At 42.3% G+C, this 20543-nt stretch overlaps 1 protein-coding gene across 9 annotated transcripts in view; it reads left to right on the top strand.

Moving 5' to 3' along the window:
• LOC118381837 (neuroblast differentiation-associated protein AHNAK-like) overlaps positions 1-20543 on the top strand; it is a 45557-nt gene that overhangs the window by 21810 nt on the left and 3204 nt on the right. For 2 of the 9 annotated variants that reach the window (XM_052517531.1, XM_052517533.1), the window contains exons 3-14: positions 4608-4667; positions 4857-5014; positions 5223-5452; positions 5901-8022; positions 8443-8657; positions 8997-9458; positions 9933-10623; positions 11098-11523; positions 11998-13187; positions 14190-14268; positions 14584-15324; positions 15955-20543. The exon at positions 15955-20543 is cut by the window's right edge and continues 3204 nt beyond it. In XM_052517531.1, the coding sequence (XP_052373491.1) occupies positions 4858-5014; positions 5223-5452; positions 5901-8022; positions 8443-8657; positions 8997-9458; positions 9933-10623; positions 11098-11523; positions 11998-13187; positions 14190-14268; positions 14584-15324; positions 15955-20543 (10902 nt within the window). In that variant the 5' untranslated portion in view covers positions 4608-4667; position 4857. Of the gene's footprint in view, positions 1-4607; positions 4668-4856; positions 5015-5222; positions 5453-5900; positions 8292-8393; positions 9525-9626; positions 11919-11997; positions 13750-13887 lie in introns of all 9 variants that reach the window. The other 7 variants (XM_052517565.1, XM_052517560.1, XM_052517556.1 and 4 more) reach the window with 7 other exon arrangements.

The raw sequence follows: 20543 nt of genomic DNA, 5'->3' as shown, positions 1-20543 counted from the left end.
CAATCAGTCAGCTAATTTTTGAAGAAATATGTTTTTCTGTACAGTATTCATCTGAACGTTCTTTTCATGAAGGTCAGGAATGAACATTGAATACTGGATCATTTATTTTCACAGTCAAATGGCACCCTGGATCTTGGTCAAAAGTAGTGCACTATCTAGGGAACATTTGTGATGCACCCTACACAGTCTTCTTGATGAATTAGGGTCCCTTTGAAAACGGACGTGATTGTCCGTCAGGATCTAAAGCAATGGTGTAACATAGGCCTCCGCTGTCTGCGTAGGTGGAGGTCGATACAGCACAGACATGGCTTATGTAATTACAGTGGTGGGATGTTGGAGGAGTTGACATTAACGAAACAATGGGTTATCTGTCCCCAATGTGTGTGTTGGACAGGACAGGCACTCACCCTGGCAAGTAAACGATGTAAACAAACCACTTTCTTGCTGTGTTGTAGTTGGTGGCACACTTTTGATCGTTCCTCCCTATCAAAGTGCTTTATATCTCAGAGCATTTCCTATTACTCCGTACGGAAATCCAAGAGACTCCATTTTGTATGGTATGTATTAATTTGTGGATGTCCATTACCCATTTCTTATGATATGTTACGAATTGCAATTTGTGCAATATGTTACGAATTTGCTAAAAGTACAACATTTGACAAATTTTGCGAAACGTATGATATGTTACGAATTCCAATTTGTTGTGGTCAACGTTAGCTAGCTGGCTAACGTTAGCACTAGGGGTTAGGTCTAAAGGGTTACGGCTAGGGTTAGCTAACATGCTAAGTAGTTGCAAAGTCACTAAAATGTAGTAAGTAGTTGAAAAGTTTCTAATAAGCAAAAATGGTCTGTGATGAGATTCGAAGACGCAACCTTTGGGTTGCTAGACGTTTGCCTACTCATCCACCCCAACCAACCATCCTCTTTTCACATTTTTGCCTTCAGTAACCATCTGTCTTATGTCACCATACCAAACGTAACATATCATGCTAATTTGAGTTTCCCGGATTTAAGTTTTCTATGTTACGTGTAGGCTATGAGACCAGGTTGGATATGCAGCATCATTTTGTCTGTTGCATCACAGTTCATTTACAAACAAAATGGACCTACCCTAAACCTGTGAAATCAAAGGGTGGAACCCACTAAGCCCTATCTGTAAATTATACATCCAGTATTTTTTATGTGCTTTCACAACCTTGAACACACCCTGAATATGCCCAGAGAATTGACGATATTTACAAATGTGGAGGTCTATTTCACAACAAATAGTTGACAGAAAATAGTCTTGTCAGCAGTCACACCAGGGCGCTACATCCTGTCAGCAGTCACACCAGGGCGCTACATCAAACATGGGAAATTACAGTTTGTTCTTAACCTTGACTGAGCTATTTCTATACGGCCTGATGTGTACAAAATAAGTTCAATAAAATAAAAATAAAAAGTATGTATATTTATTTGTGTGTGCATATGTGCATGTCTAAAGAACGGCAGCTACAGCTACATTGTTCTCAGTATGGACATTGGAGGTGTAGACTGCAGGATCAGGCAGCTTCCCTCAGGGCAGGGTGTGGTCTCAGTCCAACTCCAACCAAATTTCCACACCGCACAGGAGAAAGGGAGGGGACCTGAGAGTTGGCTGGTTTTATAGAACAAGGCAATACTACTCACCTATCAAGGGTTTTTTAGCACCATCTATTGGACATTGCATATATCTTGGCCATTGCATTTTTTAAAAACCTTTATTTAACTAGGCAAAACATTTAACTAAGAACTCATTCTTATTTCAATGACAGCCTAGGGACAGTGGGGTTAACTGCTTTGTTCAGGGGCAGTACCTTGTCAGCTCGGGGATTTGAACCTTTCAGTTACTAGTCCAATGCTCTAACCACTAGGCTACCCTGCCGCCCCATGTATCTTGGACATTGCATATATCTTGGAAGTGGCATGTATCTTGGACATTGCATATATCTAGGACATTGCATATATCTTGGTAGTTGCATGTATCTTGGACATTGCATATATCTTGGTAGTTGCATGTATCTTGGACATTGAATGTATCTTGGACATTGCATACATCTTGGTAGTTGCATGTATCTTGGACATTGCATACATCTTGGTAGTTGCATGTATCTTGGACATTGCATATATCTAGGACATTGCATATATCTTGGTAGTTGCATGTATCTTGGACATTGCATATATCTTGGTAGTTGCATGTATCTTGGACATTGAATGTATCTTGGACATTGCATACATCTTGGTAGTTGCATGTATCTTGGACATTGCATACATCTTGGAAGTTGCATGTATCTTGGACATTGCTTATATTTTGGAAGTGGCATGTATCTTGGACATTGCATATATCTTGGTCGTTGCATGTACCTTGGACATTGCATATATCTTGGACATTGCATGTATCTTGGACATTGCATGTTTCTTGGTAGTTGCATGTATCTTGGACATTGCATGTATCTTGGACATTGCATATATCTTGGTAGTTGCATGTATCTTGGACATTGCATGTATCTTGGACATTGCATATATCTTGGTAGTTGCATGTATCTTGGACATTGCATATATCTTGGAAGTTGCATGTATCTTGGACATTGCATATATCTTGGAAGTTGCATGTATCTTGGACATTGCATATATCTTGGTAGTTGCATGTATCTTGAACATTGCATATATTTTGGAAGTGGCATGTATCTTGGACATTGCATATATCTTGGTAGTTGCATGTATCTTGGACATTGCATATATCTTGTTGCATGTATCTTGGACATTGCATATATCTTGGTAGTTGCATGTATCTTGGACATTGCATATATCTTGGAAGTTGCATGTATCTTGGACATTGCATATATCTTGGTAGTTGCATGTATCTTGGACATTGCATACATCTTGGTAGTTGCATGTGGACATTGCATACATCTTGGTAGTTGCATGTATCTTGGACATTGCATATATCTAGGACATTGCATATATCTTGGTAGTTGCATGTATCTTGGACATTGCATATATCTTGGTAGTTGCATGTATCTTGGACATTGAATGTATCTTGGACATTGCATACATCTTGGTAGTTGCATGTATCTTGGACATTGCATACATCTTGGAAGTTGCATGTATCTTGGACATTGCTTATATTTTGGAAGTGGCATGTATCTTGGACATTGCATATATCTTGGTCGTTGCATGTACCTTGGACATTGCATATATCTTGGACATTGCATGTATCTTGGATTGCATGTTTCTTGGTAGTTGCATGTATCTTGGACATTGCATGTATCTTGGACATTGCATATATCTTGGTAGTTGCATGTATCTTGGACATTGCATGTATCTTGGACATTGCATATATCTTGGTAGTTGCATGTATCTTGGACATTGCATATATCTTGGAAGTTGCATGTATCTTGGACATTGCATATATCTTGGAAGTTGCATGTATCTTGGACATTGCATATATCTTGGTAGTTGCATGTATCTTGAACATTGCATATATTTTGGAAGTGGCATGTATCTTGGACATTGCATATATCTTGGTAGTTGCATGTATCTTGGACATTGCATATATCTTGGTAGTTGCATGTATCTTGGACATTGCATATATCTTGGTAGTTGCATGTATCTTGGACATTGCATATATCTTGGAAGTTGCATGTATCTTGGACATTGCATATATCTTGGTAGTTGCATGTATCTTGGACATTGCTTATATTTTGGAAGTGGCATGTATCTTGGACATTGCATATATCTTGGTCGTTGCATGTACCTTGGACATTGCATATATCTTGGACATTGCATGTATCTTGGACATTGCATGTTTCTTGGTAGTTGCATGTATCTTGGACATTGCATGTATCTTGGACATTGCATATATCTTGGTAGTTGCATGTATCTTGGACATTGCATGTATCTTGGACATTGCATATATCTTGGTAGTTGCATGTATCTTGGACATTGCATATATCTTGGTAGTTGCATGTATATTGGACATTGCATATATCTTGGTAGTTGCATGTATCTTGGACATTGCATATATCTTGGTAGTTGCATGTATCTTGAACATTGCATATATTTTGGAAGTGGCATGTATCTTGGACATTGCATATATCTTGGTAGTTGCATGTATCTTGGACATTGCATATATCTTGGAAGTTGCATGTATCTTGGACATTGCATATATCTTGGAAGTTGCATGTATCTTGGACATTGCATATATCTTGGTAGTTGCATGTATCTTGAACATTGCATATATTTTGGAAGTGGCATGTATCTTGGACATTGCATATATCTTGGTAGTTGCATGTATCTTGGACATTGCATATATCTTGGTAGTTGCATGTATCTTGGACATTGCATATATCTTGGTAGTTGCATGTATCTTGGACATAACAACAGCTTGTTGTAACTATGCAATGAGTGACAGGTAGAACCTGGTTTTCGTAAAAACAAATACACATGCAAATACGTCAGGTGCCTTAAGTTTGGTACACATTTTTACAGAGTTTTCATTTTTACAGATGTGTATGGTTTGCTGATGATATGAGAAAGCATGTTCACGAGTCAACAGTACTTATGTTACGTCATGTTTTGTTTTTCAGGAAAACCAAGGCAGAAACAAACGACACCAGAGCATAGACAGAGGACAAGAAAAAACAAAGGTATGTCACCTACTTAGAAATCACCTTAAGAAATACTATCTCTCTCTCTCTCTCTCTCTCTCTCTCTCTCTCTCTCTATGTAAAGATCCACCCTTGAACTAACTTAATGTTGATGGTCTTGAAAGTGTCTGAGATTCTTCTTGTATTGAAAAGCTCTATGTAAATTAAATCTATTATTAATTTTTAAAGGATGGCTGAGGAGGAGGAAACCAGGGAGGTGCTCTTCTCTGACTGGTCGGGTCCAGAAAAACAGGGAATGACCCTTGAGCAGTCAGGCGAAGGAGAGATCTATGTCAAAGAGGTGAAAATGGAGTCGCCTGCTGGACGCACTGGAAGAGTACATGAGGGTATGTAACGGCGTTAGAATTGCCCTTATGTACAGTATTCATTTTCTATAATACATCGACTTAATTGTTTTCTACTGTTATTGAATCTCCCGATATCTTATAATTTGTGTAAGTTGATATACAGTAAGGTTTGATTGATCTACCTTTCTTTTTTCAAAGTAGATTTTTGACTGGCGGATCAATGTCCTCTTGTTTCTTCCCCTTTAAGGTGATCAAATTGTAGGTGCCACCATCTATTTTGACAACATGAGTTCCAAGGAGACGACGGAGCTCCTTAAGACCCTAAACAAACACAAGGTTGGACTGAAACTACAGAACAAGGACAAGTCACCATGCCGCTCCCCCATGGGCACTCTGTCACCCTGCCGATCCCCAATGGGAACTCTGACGTATGAAGGGAGAGGAAGGGTTGGAGGCTCCAGCCAAGACATTATCCTGGTATGTAGCTATGTTTACTGTGCAAGCAATGTTAAGTGTATTTACTTGTGTGATGGTGCGGCAAAGATTGGACTTTTACAGGATTTTTAGAAACTTTTCAATGGCTTTTACGTGAACACTAGTGTTGGGGTCAATTCTATTTAACTTCAACTGTCAATTCAGGAAGTACACTGGAATTTACATTCTCTTCAATGGTTTTAAAATAAGGAACATTTAGATTTGTAATTAGAATTAGGTTAACTTTCTGAATTCATTGGAATTGAAATGGAATTGACCTCATCCTTGGTGAACACTGACTTCTTGAATTCAGACTTGTCTCAAATGATCAATAAGTCTTCTCAAATAGACTAAATTCCATATAGAATGTTAATAACGTACAGCAACGTATTATTACCTAAATATAATAAATTCATGAATTACTGATTTCACCTTCTTTTGATGAGAACAGAGTGGGGATGATGAAGATTACAAGAGAATATATTCCAAGAAGATTAAGCCCCGGCTGAAGTCTGAGGATCTGGCGGAGGGCGTGGACGTCCGTACGGAACGTCACAGCAGCACCAGCACCGACGGAAGCACGATCACTACCATCACCCGTCGCATCACTACCTACACTGTGGACATGCCAGAGGGCGTGGACGAGCAGCTTGATCTAACCAGCCCAGAGTTTAAAGGGCAACGGTACGAGCAGTCAGGAGGGGGCAGCTCGTCTCAAATCCGAGTTTTACACGGAAGCGGAAGCTCTTCAGGTATAGGAGGTGGATTGGAGGGGGGTGATTTTGAACTAGGAGGTGATGGTGTTTCCTTCACTGGGCCGGATGTAACTAGCTCTTCTGAGAAGCACTGGAGCACTGGAGGGGTGAAGACCACCACTGTTACAAGGCAGATAGAGGGGGGAGATGGTGGAGCAGCAGGGATCAGATTCAAAGGATCGAGCTTTGGGATGCCTGGGGCGAAGGGTCAGCGGGAGTTTGGCCTCTATAGAGAGGGTGAGCAGGGGGAGCAGGGGGGCTTTCAGGTTTCAGGTGACTCAGCTGACTACCAGGCAGGATCAGTCAATGTCACGGCACCTGGAAAAACAACAAATATTTCATCCGGCTCCATATCAATGGGTAAAGGGGAGGTGAGAGGAGTAGACGTTCATTTGCCTGGTAGAGGCAGTGCAGACTGGCAGGGTAGGGTCGGAGGTTCAGTACCTGGAATAACCATTAGTGATCAACAGGTGAGAGGGTCTGGGAGCGTAGGTCTCTCCAGAGGCAACCAGGGTGGGGTTTCCTTACCCAACATGCCAGGCATTGATACAGGCTTGAATGGGGGCAAGATATCAACAGACATAAGAGTGCCAACACTTGACATCAATACAGGCATGAAGGAGTCTGGCTCAGTGAAAATGTCTGTAAAAGAAACAACAATGGAAAGCAAACTCAAAGGTGGCGTCAAAATACCATCATTTGGACTGAACACTGGAGGTGCAGAAAGCGATGGAGATGTTAAACTACGGAAGGTCAAGGGTAGTGTAGATGTTTCGGTACCTGGGGTAGATGTAGATTTATCAGGCGCATCTATGAATATGAAAGGAGGAAAGACGATAGGTGGTGTTGCCATCAAAGCACCCAAAGTAGACATTAAAGGTTCAGGTGTTGATATAGAAGGTCCAGAAGGCGGATTCAAGATACCCAAAGAAAAGATACCATCATTTGGAGTCAGAGGAGCCGGACTTGAGGGTCCTGGTATCGATGTCAACCTACCAAAAACTGACATTGACATCAGAGCTCCCAAAGTAGACATTGAAGTGCCAGATGTTGACATTGAAGGTTCAGGAGGATTTAAGATGCCAAAGATGAAGATGCCCTCATTTGGAATAAAAGGATCTAAATTGGAGGGTCCAGATATTGATGTCAACCTACCAAAAGCTGACATTGACATCAAGGCTCCGAAAGTTGACATTAAAGGTCCATCAATATCAGGACCAAAGATCTCAATGCCCGATGTGGACTTCAATCTGAAAGGCCCAAAGGTGAAGGGGGATTTGGGTATGTCAGGGGACCTCAAAGCACCCAAAGTAGACATTGAAGGTCCAGATGTTGACATTGAAGGTTCAGGAGGATTTAAGTTGCCGAAGATGAAAATGCCCTCATTTGGAATCAAAGGACCCAAAGTTGAGGGAGATTTTGATGTCAAACTACCTAAAGGTGACATTGACATCAAGGGACCTAATGTTAACATCAAAGGTCCAGAACTTGACTTCGAAGGCCCTGATGGGAAAATCAAGGGTTCAAAATTCACGATGCCATCAATGTCAGGCCCAAAGGTCTCAATGCCTGATATGGACATCAATCTGAAAGGTCCAAAGGTGAAGGGAGATGTAGATGTGTCAGTGCCAAAGCTAGAAGGAGACATCAAGGCTCCCAAAGTTGACATCAAAGGGCCATCAATATCAGGACCAAAGATCTCAATGCCCGATGTGGACTTCAATCTGAAAGGCCCAAAGGTGAAGGGAGATTTGGGTTTGTCAGGAGACCTCAAAGCACCCAAAGTAGACATTGAAGGTCCAGATGTTGACATTGAAGGTTCAGGAGGATTTAAGTTGCCGAAGATGAAAATGCCCTCATTTGGAATCAAAGGATCTAAATTGGAGGGTCCAGATATTGATGTCAACCTACCAAAAGCTGACATTGACATCAAGGCTCCCAAAGTTGACATTAAAGGTCCATCAATATCAGGACCAAAGATCTCAATGCCCGATGTGGACTTCAATCTGAAAGGTCCAAAGGTGAAGGGAGATGTGGATGTGTCAGTGCCAAAGCTGGAAGGAGACATCAAGGCTCCCAAAGTTGACATCAAAGGACCATCAATATCAGGACCAAAGATCTCAATGCCCGATGTGGACTTCAATCTGAAAGGCCCAAAGGTGAAGGGAGACTTGGGTTTGTCAGGAGACCTCAAAGCACCCAAAGTAGACATTGAAGGTCCAGATGTTGACATCGGAGGTTCAGGAGGATTTAAGATGCCGAAAATGAAAATACCCTCATTTGGAATCAAAGGACCCAAAGTTGAAGGAGATTTTGATGTCAAACTACCTAAAGGTGACATTGACATCAAGGGACCTAATGTTAACATCAAAGGTCCAGAACCTGACTTCGAAGGCCCTGATGGGAAAATCAAGGGTCCAAAATTCACGATGCCATCAATGTCAGGCCCAAAGGTCTCAATGCCTGATATGGACATCAATCTGAAAGGTCCAAAGGTGAAGGGAGATTTGGGTTTGTCAGGGGACCTCAAAGCACCCAAAGTAGACATTGAAGGTCCAGATGTTGACATTGAAGGTTCAGGAGGATTTAAGATGCCAAAGGTGAAGATGCCCTCATTTGGAATCAAAGGGTCCAAAGTTGAGGGAGATGTTAATGTCAAACTACCAAAAGCTGACATTGACATCAAGGGACCTAATGTTAACATCAAAGGTCCAGAACTTGACTTCAATCTGAAGGCCCTGATGGGAATCAAGGGTCCAAAATTCACGATGCCATCAATGTCAGGCCCAAAGATCTCAATGCCTGATATGGACATCAATCTGAAAGGTCCAAAGGTGAAGGGAGATGTAGATGTGTCAGTGCCAAAGCTAGAAGGAGACATCAAGGCTCCCAAAGTTGACATCAAAGGGCCATCAATATCAGGACCAAAGATCTCAATGCCCGATGTGGACTTCAATCTGAAAGGCCCAAAGGTGAAGGGAGACTTGGGTATGTCAGGAGACCTCAAAGCACCCAAAGTAGACATTGAAGGTCCAGATGTTGACATCGGAGGTTCAGGAGGATTTAAGATGCCAAAGATGAAGATGCCCTCATTTGGAATCAAAGGATCTAAATTGGAGGGTCCAGATATTGATGTCAACCTACCAAAAGCTGACATTGACATCAAGGCTCCGAAAGTTGACATTAAAGGGCCATCAATATCAGGACCAAAGATCTCAATGCCCGATGTGGACTTCAATCTGAAAGGTCCAAAGGTGAAGGGAGATGTGGATGTGTCAGTGCCAAAGCTGGAAGGAGACATCAAGGCTCCCAAAGTTGACATCAAAGGACCATCAATATCAGGACCAAAGATCTCAATGCCTGATGTGGACTTCAATCTGAAAGGCCCAAAGGTGAAGGGGGATTTGGGTATGTCAGGAAACCTCAAAGCACCCAAAGTAGACATTGAAGGTCCAGATGTTGACATTGAAGGTTCAGGAGGATTTAAGTTGCCGAAAATGAAAATACCCTCATTTGGAATCAAAGGACCCAAAGTTGAAGGAGATTTTGATGTCAAACTACCTAAAGGTGACATTGACATCAAGGGACCTAATGTTAACATCAAAGGTCCAGAACCTGACTTCGAAGGCCCTGATGGGAAAATCAAGGGTCCAAAATTCACGATGCCATCAATGTCAGGCCCAAAGGTCTCAATGCCTGATATGGACATCAATCTGAAAGGTCCAAAGGTGAAGGGAGATTTGGGTTTGTCAGGGGACCTCAAAGCACCCAAAGTAGACATTGAAGGTCCAGATGTTGACATTGAAGGTTCAGGAGGATTTAAGATGCCAAAGGTGAAGATGCCCTCATTTGGAATCAAAGGGTCCAAAGTTGAGGGAGATGTTAATGTCAAACTACCAAAAGCTGACATTGACATCAAGGGACCTAATGTTAACATCAAAGGTCCAGAACTTGACTTCGAAGGCCCTGATGGGAAAATCAAGGGTCCAAAATTCACGATGCCATCAATGTCAGGCCCAAAGATCTCAATGCCTGATATGGACATCAATCTGAAAGGTCCAAAGGTGAAGGGAGATGTAGATGTGTCAGTGCCAAAGCTAGAAGGAGACATCAAGGCTCCCAAAGTTGACATCAAAGGGCCATCAATATCAGGACCAAAGATCTCAATGCCCGATGTGGACTTCAATCTGAAAGGCCCAAAGGTGAAGGGAGACTTGGGTATGTCAGGAGACCTCAAAGCACCCAAAGTAGACATTGAAGGTCCAGATGTTGACATCGGAGGTTCAGGAGGATTTAAGATGCCAAAGATGAAGATGCCCTCATTTGGAATCAAAGGATCTAAATTGGAGGGTCCAGATATTGATGTTAACCTACCAAAAGCTGACATTGACATCAAGGCTCCCAAAGTTGACGTTAAAAGTCCATCAATATCAGGACCAAAGATCTCAATGCCCGATGTGGACTTCAACCTGAAAGGCCCAAAGGTGAAGGGAGATTTGGGTATGTCAGGAGACCTCAAAGCACCCAAAGTAGACATTGAAGGTCCAGATGTTGACATTGAAGGTTCAGGAGGATTTAAGATGCCAAAGGTGAAGATGCCCTCATTTGGAATCAAAGGGTCCAAAGTTGAGGGAGATGTTAATGTCAAACTACCTAAAGGTGACATTGACATCAAGGGACCTAATGTTAACATCAAAGGTCCAGAACTTGACTTCGAAGGCCCTGATGGGAAAATCAAGGGTCCAAAATTCACGATGCCATCAATGTCAGGCCCAAAGGTCTCAATGCCTGATATGGACATCAATCTGAAAGGTCCAAAAGTGAAGGGAGATGTGGATGTGTCAGTGCCAAAGCTGGAAGGAGACATCAAGGCTCCCAAAGTTGACATCAAAGGGCCATCAATATCAGGACCAAAGATCTCAATGCCCGATGTGGACTTCAATCTGAAAGGCCCAAAGGTGAAGGGAGACTTGGGTATGTCAGGAGACCTCAAAGCACCCAAAGTAGACATTGAAGGTCCAGATGTTGACATCGGAGGTTCAGGAGGATTTAAGATGCCAAAGATGAAGATGCCCTCATTTGGAATCAAAGGATCTAAATTGGAGGGTCCAGATATTGATGTTAACCTACCAAAAGCTGACATTGACATCAAGGCTCCCAAAGTTGACGTTAAAAGTCCATCAATATCAGGACCAAAGATCTCAATGCCCGATGTGGACTTCAATCTGAAAGGCCCAAAGGTGAAGGGAGATTTGGGTATGTCAGGAGACCTCAAAGCACCCAAAGTAGACATTGAAGGTCCAGATGTTGACATTGAAGGTTCAGGAGGATTTAAGTTGCCGAAAATGAAAATACCCTCATTTGGAATCAAAGGACCCAAAGTTGAGGGAGATGTTGATGTCAAACTACCTAAAGGTGATTTTGACATCAAGGGACCTAATGTTAACATCAAAGGTCCAGAACTTGACTTCGAAGGCCCTGATGGGAAAATCAAGGGTCCAAAATTCACGATGCCATCAATGTCAGGCCCAAAGGTCTCAATGCCTGATATGGACATCAATCTGAAAGGTCCAAAGGTGAAGGGAGATGTGGATGTGTCAGTGCCAAAGCTAGAAGGAGACATCAAGGCTCCCAAAGTTGACATCAAAGGGCCATCAATATCAGGACCAAAGATCTCAATGCCCGATGTGGACTTCAATCTGAAAGGCCCAAAGGTGAAGGGAGATTTTGATTTGTCAGGAGACCTCAAAGCACCTAAAGTAGACATCGAAGGACCAGATGTTGACATTGAAGGTTCAGGAGGATTTAAGATGCCAAAGATGAAGATGCCTTCGTTTGGAATCAAAGGATCTAAATTGGAGGGTCCAGATATTGATGTCAACCTACCAAAAGCTGACATTGACATCAAGGCTCCCAAAGTTGACATTAAAGGTCCATCAATATCAGGACCAAAGATCTCAATGCCCGATGTGGACTTCAATCTGAAAGGTCCCAAGCTGAAGGGAGATGTGGATGTGTCAGTGCCAAAGATAAAAGGAGACATCAAATCACCGAAAGTAGACATTGAAGGTCCAGATGTTGACTTTGAAGGATCAGGAGGATTTAAGATGCCAAAGATGAAGATGCCGTCATTTGGAATCAAAGGATCTAATTTGGAGGGTCCAGATATTGATGTCAACCTACCAAAAGCTGACATTGACATCAAGGCTCCCAAAGTTGACATTAAAGGTCCATCAATATCTGGACCAAAGATCTCAATGCCCGATGTGGACTTCAATCTGAAAGGTCCCAAGCTGAAGGGAGAGGTGGATGTGTCATTGCCAAAGATGAAAGGTGACCTCAAAGCACCCAAAGCAGACATTGAATTACCAGATGTTGACATTGAAGGTTCAGGTGGAATTAAAATGCCAAAGATGAAGATGCCGTCTATGACTGGCCCCAAAATGTCAATGCCTGATGTTGATTTCAGTCTCAAAGGGCCAAAGTTCAAAGGGGGAGTTGAGGGAGAAATGAGTACACCCAAATCTGAATTTGAAGGATTGGATATCTCAGTAGAGAGTCCAGACATTGCACCAAAGAAGTCTAAGTTCAAAATGCCAAAGTTTGGATTCAAAGGGCCCAAAGTCAAGTCTCCTGAGGTTGATGTAAAGCTAGCAAAAGCAGATATCAATATCAAAGCACCGAAAGGTAGTGTTCCAGACCTTGACCTGGACATTGGGGCTAACAGCCCTAAAGTCAAAGGATCCAAATTCAAAATGCCTAAATTTGGATTCAAAAGCCCAAAGGTAGAGATGCCAGATGTAGATATGAATCTTCCTAAAGCTGACATTGACTTCAAGGGACCCAATGTCGATATTAAAGGTCCTCATATTGACATTGAAAGTCCTGATGGGAAAATCAAGGGACCAAAAAACAAGATGCCATCAATATCAGGACCAAAGATCTCTATGCCTGATGTGGACTTCAACCTGAAAGGTCCAAAGGTGAAAGGAGATGTGAATGTTTCAGTCCCCAAGATCGAAGGAGACATCAAAGGTCCAAACGTAGACATTGAAGGCCCAGATGGTAAAATCAAAGGGCCAAAGTTCAAGATGCCATCAATATCTGGACCAAACATCTCAATGCCTGACATGGACTTCAACCTGAAAGGTCCAAAGATGAAGGGAGATCTGGATATGTCAGGAAACCTCAAAGCACCCAAAGTAGACATCGAAGGTCCAGATGTTGACATTGAAGGTTCAGGAGGATTTAAGATGCCAAAGATGAAGATGCCTTCGTTTGGAATCAAAGGACCCAAAGTTGAGGGAGATTTTGATGTCAATCTACCTAAAGGCGACATTGACATTGAAGGTCCAGAAATTGACATTGAATGTCCAGATGGTAAAATCAAAGGGCCGAAATTCAAGATGCCATCAATATCTGGACCAAAGATCTCTATGCCTGATGTGGACTTCAACCTGAAAGGTCCAAAGGTGAAAGGAGACGTGAATGTTTCAGTCCCCAAGATCGAAGGAGACATCAAAGGTCCAAACGTAGACATTGAAGGTCCAGATGGTAAAATCAAAGGGCCGAAATTCAAGATGCCATCAATATCAGGACCAAACATCTCAATGCCTGACATGGACTTCAACCTGAAAGGTCCAAAGATGAAGGGAGATCTGGATATGTCAGGAAACCTCAAAGCACCCAAAGTAGACATTGAAGGTCCAGATGTTGACATTGAAGGTTCAGGAGGATTTAAGATGCCAAAGATGAAGATGCCTTCGTTTGGATTCAAAGGTCCCAAACTTGAGGGTCCAGATATTGATGTCAACCTACCTAAAGCTGACATTGACATCAAGGCTCCCAAAATTGACATTAAAGGTCCAGAACTTGACATTGAAGGTCCAGATGGTAAAATCAAAGGGTCGAAATTCAAGATGCCATCAATATCTGGTCCAAACATCTCAATGCCTGACATGGACTTCAACCTCAAAGGTCCAAAGATGAAGGGAGATCTGGATATGTCAGGAAACCTCAAAGCACCCAAAGTAGACATTGAAGGTCCAGATGTTGACATTGAAGGTTCAGGAGGATTTAAGATGCCAAAGATGAAGATGCCTTCGTTTGGATTCAAAGGACCCAAAGTTGAGGGAGATTTTGATGTCAATCTACCTAAAGGCGACATTGACATTGAAGGTCCAGAAATTGACATTGAAGGTCCAGATGGTAAAATCAAAGGGCCGAAATTCAAGATGCCATCAATATCTGGACCAAACATCTCAATGCCTGACATGGACTTCAACCTGAAAGGTCCAAAGATGAAGGGAGATCTGGATCTGTCAGGAAACCTCAAAGCACCCAAATTAGACATTGAAGGTCCAGATGTTGACATTGAAGGTTCAGGAGGATTTAAGATGCCAAAGATGAAGATGCCTTCGTTTGGAATCAAAGGACCCAAAGTTGAGGGAGATTTTGATGTCAATCTACCTAAAGGCGACATTGACATTGAAGGTCCAGAAATTGACATTGAAGGTCCAGATGGTAAAATCAAAGGGCCGAAATTCAAGATGCCATCAATATCTGGACCAAAGATCTCTATGCCTGATGTGGACTTCAACCTGAAAGGTCCAAAGGTGAAAGGAGACGTGAATGTTTCAGTCCCCAAGATCGAAGGAGACATCAAAGGTCCAAACGTAGACATTGAAGGTCCAGATGGTAAAATCAAAGGGCCGAAATTCAAGATGCCATCAATATCAGGACCAAACATCTCAATGCCTGACATGGACTTCAACCTGAAAGGTCCAAAGATGAAGGGAGATCTGGATATGTCAGGAAACCTCAAAGCACCCAAAGTAGACATTGAAGGTCCAGATGTTGACATTGAAGGTTCAGGAGGATTTAAGATGCCAAAGATGAAGATGCCTTCGTTTGGATTCAAAGGTCCCAAACTTGAGGGTCCAGATATTGATGTCAACCTACCTAAAGCTGACATTGACATCAAGGCTCCCAAAATTGACATTAAAGGTCCAGAACTTGACATTGAAGGTCCAGATGGTAAAATCAAAGGGTCGAAATTCAAGATGCCATCAATATCTGGTCCAAACATCTCAATGCCTGACATGGACTTCAACCTCAAAGGTCCAAAGATGAAGGGAGATCTGGATGTGTCAGGAAACCTCAAAGCACCCAAAGTAGACATTGAAGGTCCAGATGTTGACATTGAAGGTTCAGGAGGATTTAAGATGCCAAAGATGAAGATGCCCTCATTTGGAATCAAATTACCCAAAGTTGAGGGAGATTTTGATGTCAATCTACCTAAAGGCGACATTGACATTGAAGGTCCAGAAATTGACATTGAAGGTCCAGATGGTAAAATCAAAGGGCCGAAATTCAAGATGCCATCAATATCAGGAACAAAGATCTCTATGCCTGATGTGGACTTCAACCTGAAAGGTCCAAAGGTGAAGGGAGATCTGGATATCTCAGGAAACCTCAAAGCACCCAAAGTAGACATTGAAGGTCCAGATGTTGACATTGAAGGTTCAGGAGGATTTAAGATGCCAAAGATGAAGATGCCTTCGTTTGGATTCAAAGGACCCAAAGTTGAGGGAGATTTTGATGTCAATCTACCTAAAGGCGACATTGACATTGAAGGTCCAGAAATTGACATTGAAGGTCCAGATGGTAAAATCAAAGGGCCGAAATTCAAGATGCCATCAATATCTGGACCAAACATCTCTATGCCTGATGTGGACTTCAACCTGAAAGGTCCAAAGATGAAGGGAGATCTGGATATGTCAGGAAACCTCAAAGCACCCAAAGTAGACATTGAAGGTCCAGATGTTGACATTGAAGGTTCAGGAGGATTTAAGATGCCAAAGATGAAGATGCCTTCGTTTGGATTCAAAGGTCCCAAACTTGAGGGTCCAGATATTGATGTCAACCTACCTAAAGCTGACATTGACATCAAGGCACCCAAAATTGATATTAAAGGTCCAGAACTTGACATTGAAGGTCCAGATGGTAAAATCAAAGGGCCGAAATTCAAGATGCCATCAATATCTGGACCAAAGATCTCTATGCCTGATGTGGACTTCAACCTGAAAGGTCCAAAGGTGAAAGGAGATGTGAATGTTTCAGTCCCCAAGATCGAAGGAGACATCAAAGGTCCAAATGTAGACATTGAAGGTCCAGATGGTAAAATCAAAGGGCCGAAATTCAAGATGCCATCAATATCAGGACCAAACATCTCTATGCCTGATGTGGACTTCAACCTGAAAGGTCCAAAGATGAAGGGAGATCTGGATATGTCAGGAAACCTCAAAGCACCCAAAGTAGACATTGAAGGTCCAGATGTTGACATTGAAGGTTCAGGAGGATTTAAGATGCCAAAGATGAAGATGCCTTCGTTTGGATTCAAAGGTCCCAAACTTGAGGGTCCAGATATTGATGTCAACCTACCTAAAGCTGACATTGACATCAAGGCACCCAAAATTGATATTAAAGGTCCAGAACTTGACATTGAAGGTCCAGATGGTAAAATCAAAGGGTCGAAATTCAAGATGCCATCAATATCAGGACCAAACATCTCAATGCCTGACATGGACTTCAACCTGAAAGGTCCAAAGATGAAGGGAGATCTGGATATGTCAGGAAACCTCAAAGCACCCAAAGTAGACATTGAAGGTCCAGATGTTGACATTGAAGGTTCAGGAGGATTTAAGATGCCAAAGATGAAGATGCCTTCGTTTGGATTCAAAGGTCCCAAACTTGAGGGTCCAGATATTGATGTCAACCTACCTAAAGCTGACATTGACATCAAGGCACCCAAAATTGATATTAAAGGTCCAGAACTTGACATTGAAGGTCCAGATGGTAAAATCAAAGGGTCGAAATTCAAGATGCCATCAATATCTGGTCCAAACATCTCAATGCCTGACATGGACTTCAACCTGAAAGGTCCAAAGATGAAGGGAGATCTGGATATGTCAGGAAACCTCAAAGCACCCAAAGTAGACATTGAAGGTCCAGATGTTGACATTGAAGGTTCAGGAGGATTTAAGATGCCAAAGATGAAGATGCCTTCGTTTGGAATCAAAGGACCCAAAGTTGAGGGAGATTTTGATGTCAATCTACCTAAAGGCGACATTGACATTGAAGGTCCAGAAATTGACATTGAAGGTCCAGATGGTAAAATCAAAGGGTCGAAATTCAAGATGCCATCAATATCAGGACCAAAGATCTCTATGCCTGATGTGGACTTCAACCTGAAAGGTCCAAAGGTGAAGGGAGATCTGGATATCTCAGGAAACCTCAAAGCACCCAAAGTAGACATTGAAGGTCCAGATGTTGACATTGAAGGTTCAGGAGGATTTAAGATGCCAAAGATGAAGATGCCTTCGTTTGGATTCAAAGGACCCAAAGTTGAGGGAGATTTTGATGTCAATCTACCTAAAGGCGACATTGACATTGAAGGTCCAGAAATTGACATTGAAGGTCCAGATGGTAAAATCAAAGGGCCGAAATTCAAGATGCCATCAATATCTGGACCAAACATCTCTATGCCTGATGTGGACTTCAACCTGAAAGGTCCAAAGATGAAGGGAGATCTGGATATGTCAGGAAACCTCAAAGCACCCAAAGTAGACATTGAAGGTCCAGATGTTGACATTGAAGGTTCAGGAGGATTTAAGATGCCAAAGATGAAGATGCCTTCGTTTGGATTCAAAGGTCCCAAACTTGAGGGTCCAGATATTGATGTCAACCTACCTAAAGCTGACATTGACATCAAGGCACCCAAAATTGATATTAAAGGTCCAGAACTTGACATTGAAGGTCCAGATGGTAAAATCAAAGGGCCGAAATTCAAGATGCCATCAATATCTGGACCAAAGATCTCTATGCCTGATGTGGACTTCAACCTGAAAGGTCCAAAGGTGAAAGGAGATGTGAATGTTTCAGTCCCCAAGATCGAAGGAGACATCAAAGGTCCAAATGTAGACATTGAAGGTCCAGATGGTAAAATCAAAGGGCCGAAATTCAAGATGCCATCAATATCAGGACCAAACATCTCTATGCCTGATGTGGACTTCAACCTGAAAGGTCCAAAGATGAAGGGAGATCTGGATATGTCAGGAAACCTCAAAGCACCCAAAGTAGACATTGAAGGTCCAGATGTTGACATTGAAGGTTCAGGAGGATTTAAGATGCCAAAGATGAAGATGCCTTCGTTTGGATTCAAAGGTCCCAAACTTGAGGGTCCAGATATTGATGTCAACCTACCTAAAGCTGACATTGACATCAAGGCACCCAAAATTGATATTAAAGGTCCAGAACTTGACATTGAAGGTCCAGATGGTAAAATCAAAGGGTCGAAATTCAAGATGCCATCAATATCAGGACCAAACATCTCAATGCCTGACATGGACTTCAACCTGAAAGGTCCAAAGATGAAGGGAGATCTGGATATGTCAGGAAACCTCAAAGCACCCAAAGTAGACATTGAAGGTCCAGATGTTGACATTGAAGGTTCAGGAGGATTTAAGATGCCAAAGATGAAGATGCCTTCGTTTGGATTCAAAGGTCCCAAACTTGAGGGTCCAGATATTGATGTCAACCTACCTAAAGCTGACATTGACATCAAGGCACCCAAAATTGATATTAAAGGTCCAGAACTTGACATTGAAGGTCCAGATGGTAAAATCAAAGGGTCGAAATTCAAGATGCCATCAATATCTGGTCCAAACATCTCAATGCCTGACATGGACTTCAACCTGAAAGGTCCAAAGATGAAGGGAGATCTGGATATGTCAGGAAACCTCAAAGCACCCAAAGTAGACATTGAAGGTCCAGATGTTGACATTGAAGGTTCAGGAGGATTTAAGATGCCAAAGATGAAGATGCCTTCGTTTGGATTCAAAGGACCCAAAGTTGAGGGAGATTTTGATGTCAATCTACCTAAAGGCGACATTGACATTGGAGGTCCAGAAATTGACATTGAAGGTCCAGATGGTAAAATCAAAGGGCCGAAATTCAAGATGCCATCAATATCTGGACCAAAGATCTCTATGCCTGATGTGGACTTCAACCTGAAAGGTCCAAAGGTGAAAGGAGACGTGAATGTTTCAGTCCCCAAGATCGAAGGAGACATCAAAGGTCCAGACGTAGACATTGAAGGTCCAGATGGTAAAATCAAAGGGCCGAAATTCAAGATGCCATCAATATCAGGACCAAACATCTCAATGCCTGACATGGACTTCAACCTCAAAGGTCCAAAGATGAAGGGAGATCTGGATATGTCAGGAAACCTCAAAGCACCCAAAGTAGACATTGAAGGTCCAGATGTTGACATTGAAGGTTCAGGAGGATTTAAGATGCCAAAGATGAAGATGCCTTCGTTTGGATTCAAAGGTCCCAAACTTGAGGGTCCAGATATTGATGTCAACCTACCTAAAGCTGACATTGACATCAAGGCTCCCAAAATTGACATTAAAGGTCCAGAACTTGACATTGAAGGTCCAGATGGTAAAATCAAAGGGTCAAAATTCAAGATGCCATCAATATCTGGTCCAAACATCTCAATGCCTGACATGGACTTCAACCTGAAAGGTCCAAAGATGAAGGGAGATCTGGATGTGTCAGGAAACCTCAAAGCACCCAAAGTAGACATTGAAGGTCCAGATGTTGACATTGAAGGTTCAGGAGGATTTAAGATGCCAAAGATGAAGATGCCTTCGTTTGGAATCAAAGGACCCAAAGTTGAGGGAGATTTTGATGTCAATCTACCTAAAGGCGACATTGACATTGAAGGTCCAGAAATTGACATTGAAGGTCCAGATGGTAAAATCAAAGGGCCGAAATTCAAGATGCCATCAATATCTGGACCAAAGATCTCTATGCCTGATGTGGACTTCAACCTGAAAGGTCCAAAGGTGAAAGGAGACGTGAATGTTTCAGTCCCCAAGATCGAAGGAGACATCAAAGGTCCAAACGTAGACATTGAAGGTCCAGATGGTAAAATCAAAGGGCCGAAATTCAAGATGCCATCAATATCAGGACCAAACATCTCAATGCCTGACATGGACTTCAACCTGAAAGGTCCAAAGATGAAGGGAGATCTGGATATGTCAGGAAACCTCAAAGCACCCAAAGTAGACATTGAAGGTCCAGATGTTGACATTGAAGGTTCAGGAGGATTTAAGATGCCAAAGATGAAGATGCCCTCATTTGGATTCAAAGGCCCTAAACTTGAGGGTCCAGATATTGATTGCAACCTACCTAAAGCTGATATTGACCTCAAGGGACCGAATATTGACATTTCACGTCCAGATCTCAACCTCAGAGGCCCTGATGCTAAG

Source organism: Oncorhynchus keta, chromosome 4 (genome assembly GCF_023373465.1).
Source record: "Oncorhynchus keta strain PuntledgeMale-10-30-2019 chromosome 4, Oket_V2, whole genome shotgun sequence".
Taxonomy (NCBI): domain Eukaryota; kingdom Metazoa; phylum Chordata; class Actinopteri; order Salmoniformes; family Salmonidae; genus Oncorhynchus; species Oncorhynchus keta.
The sequence above is the reverse complement of the archived record's forward strand: the minus strand, read 5'-3'. Positions and strand labels throughout refer to the sequence as shown.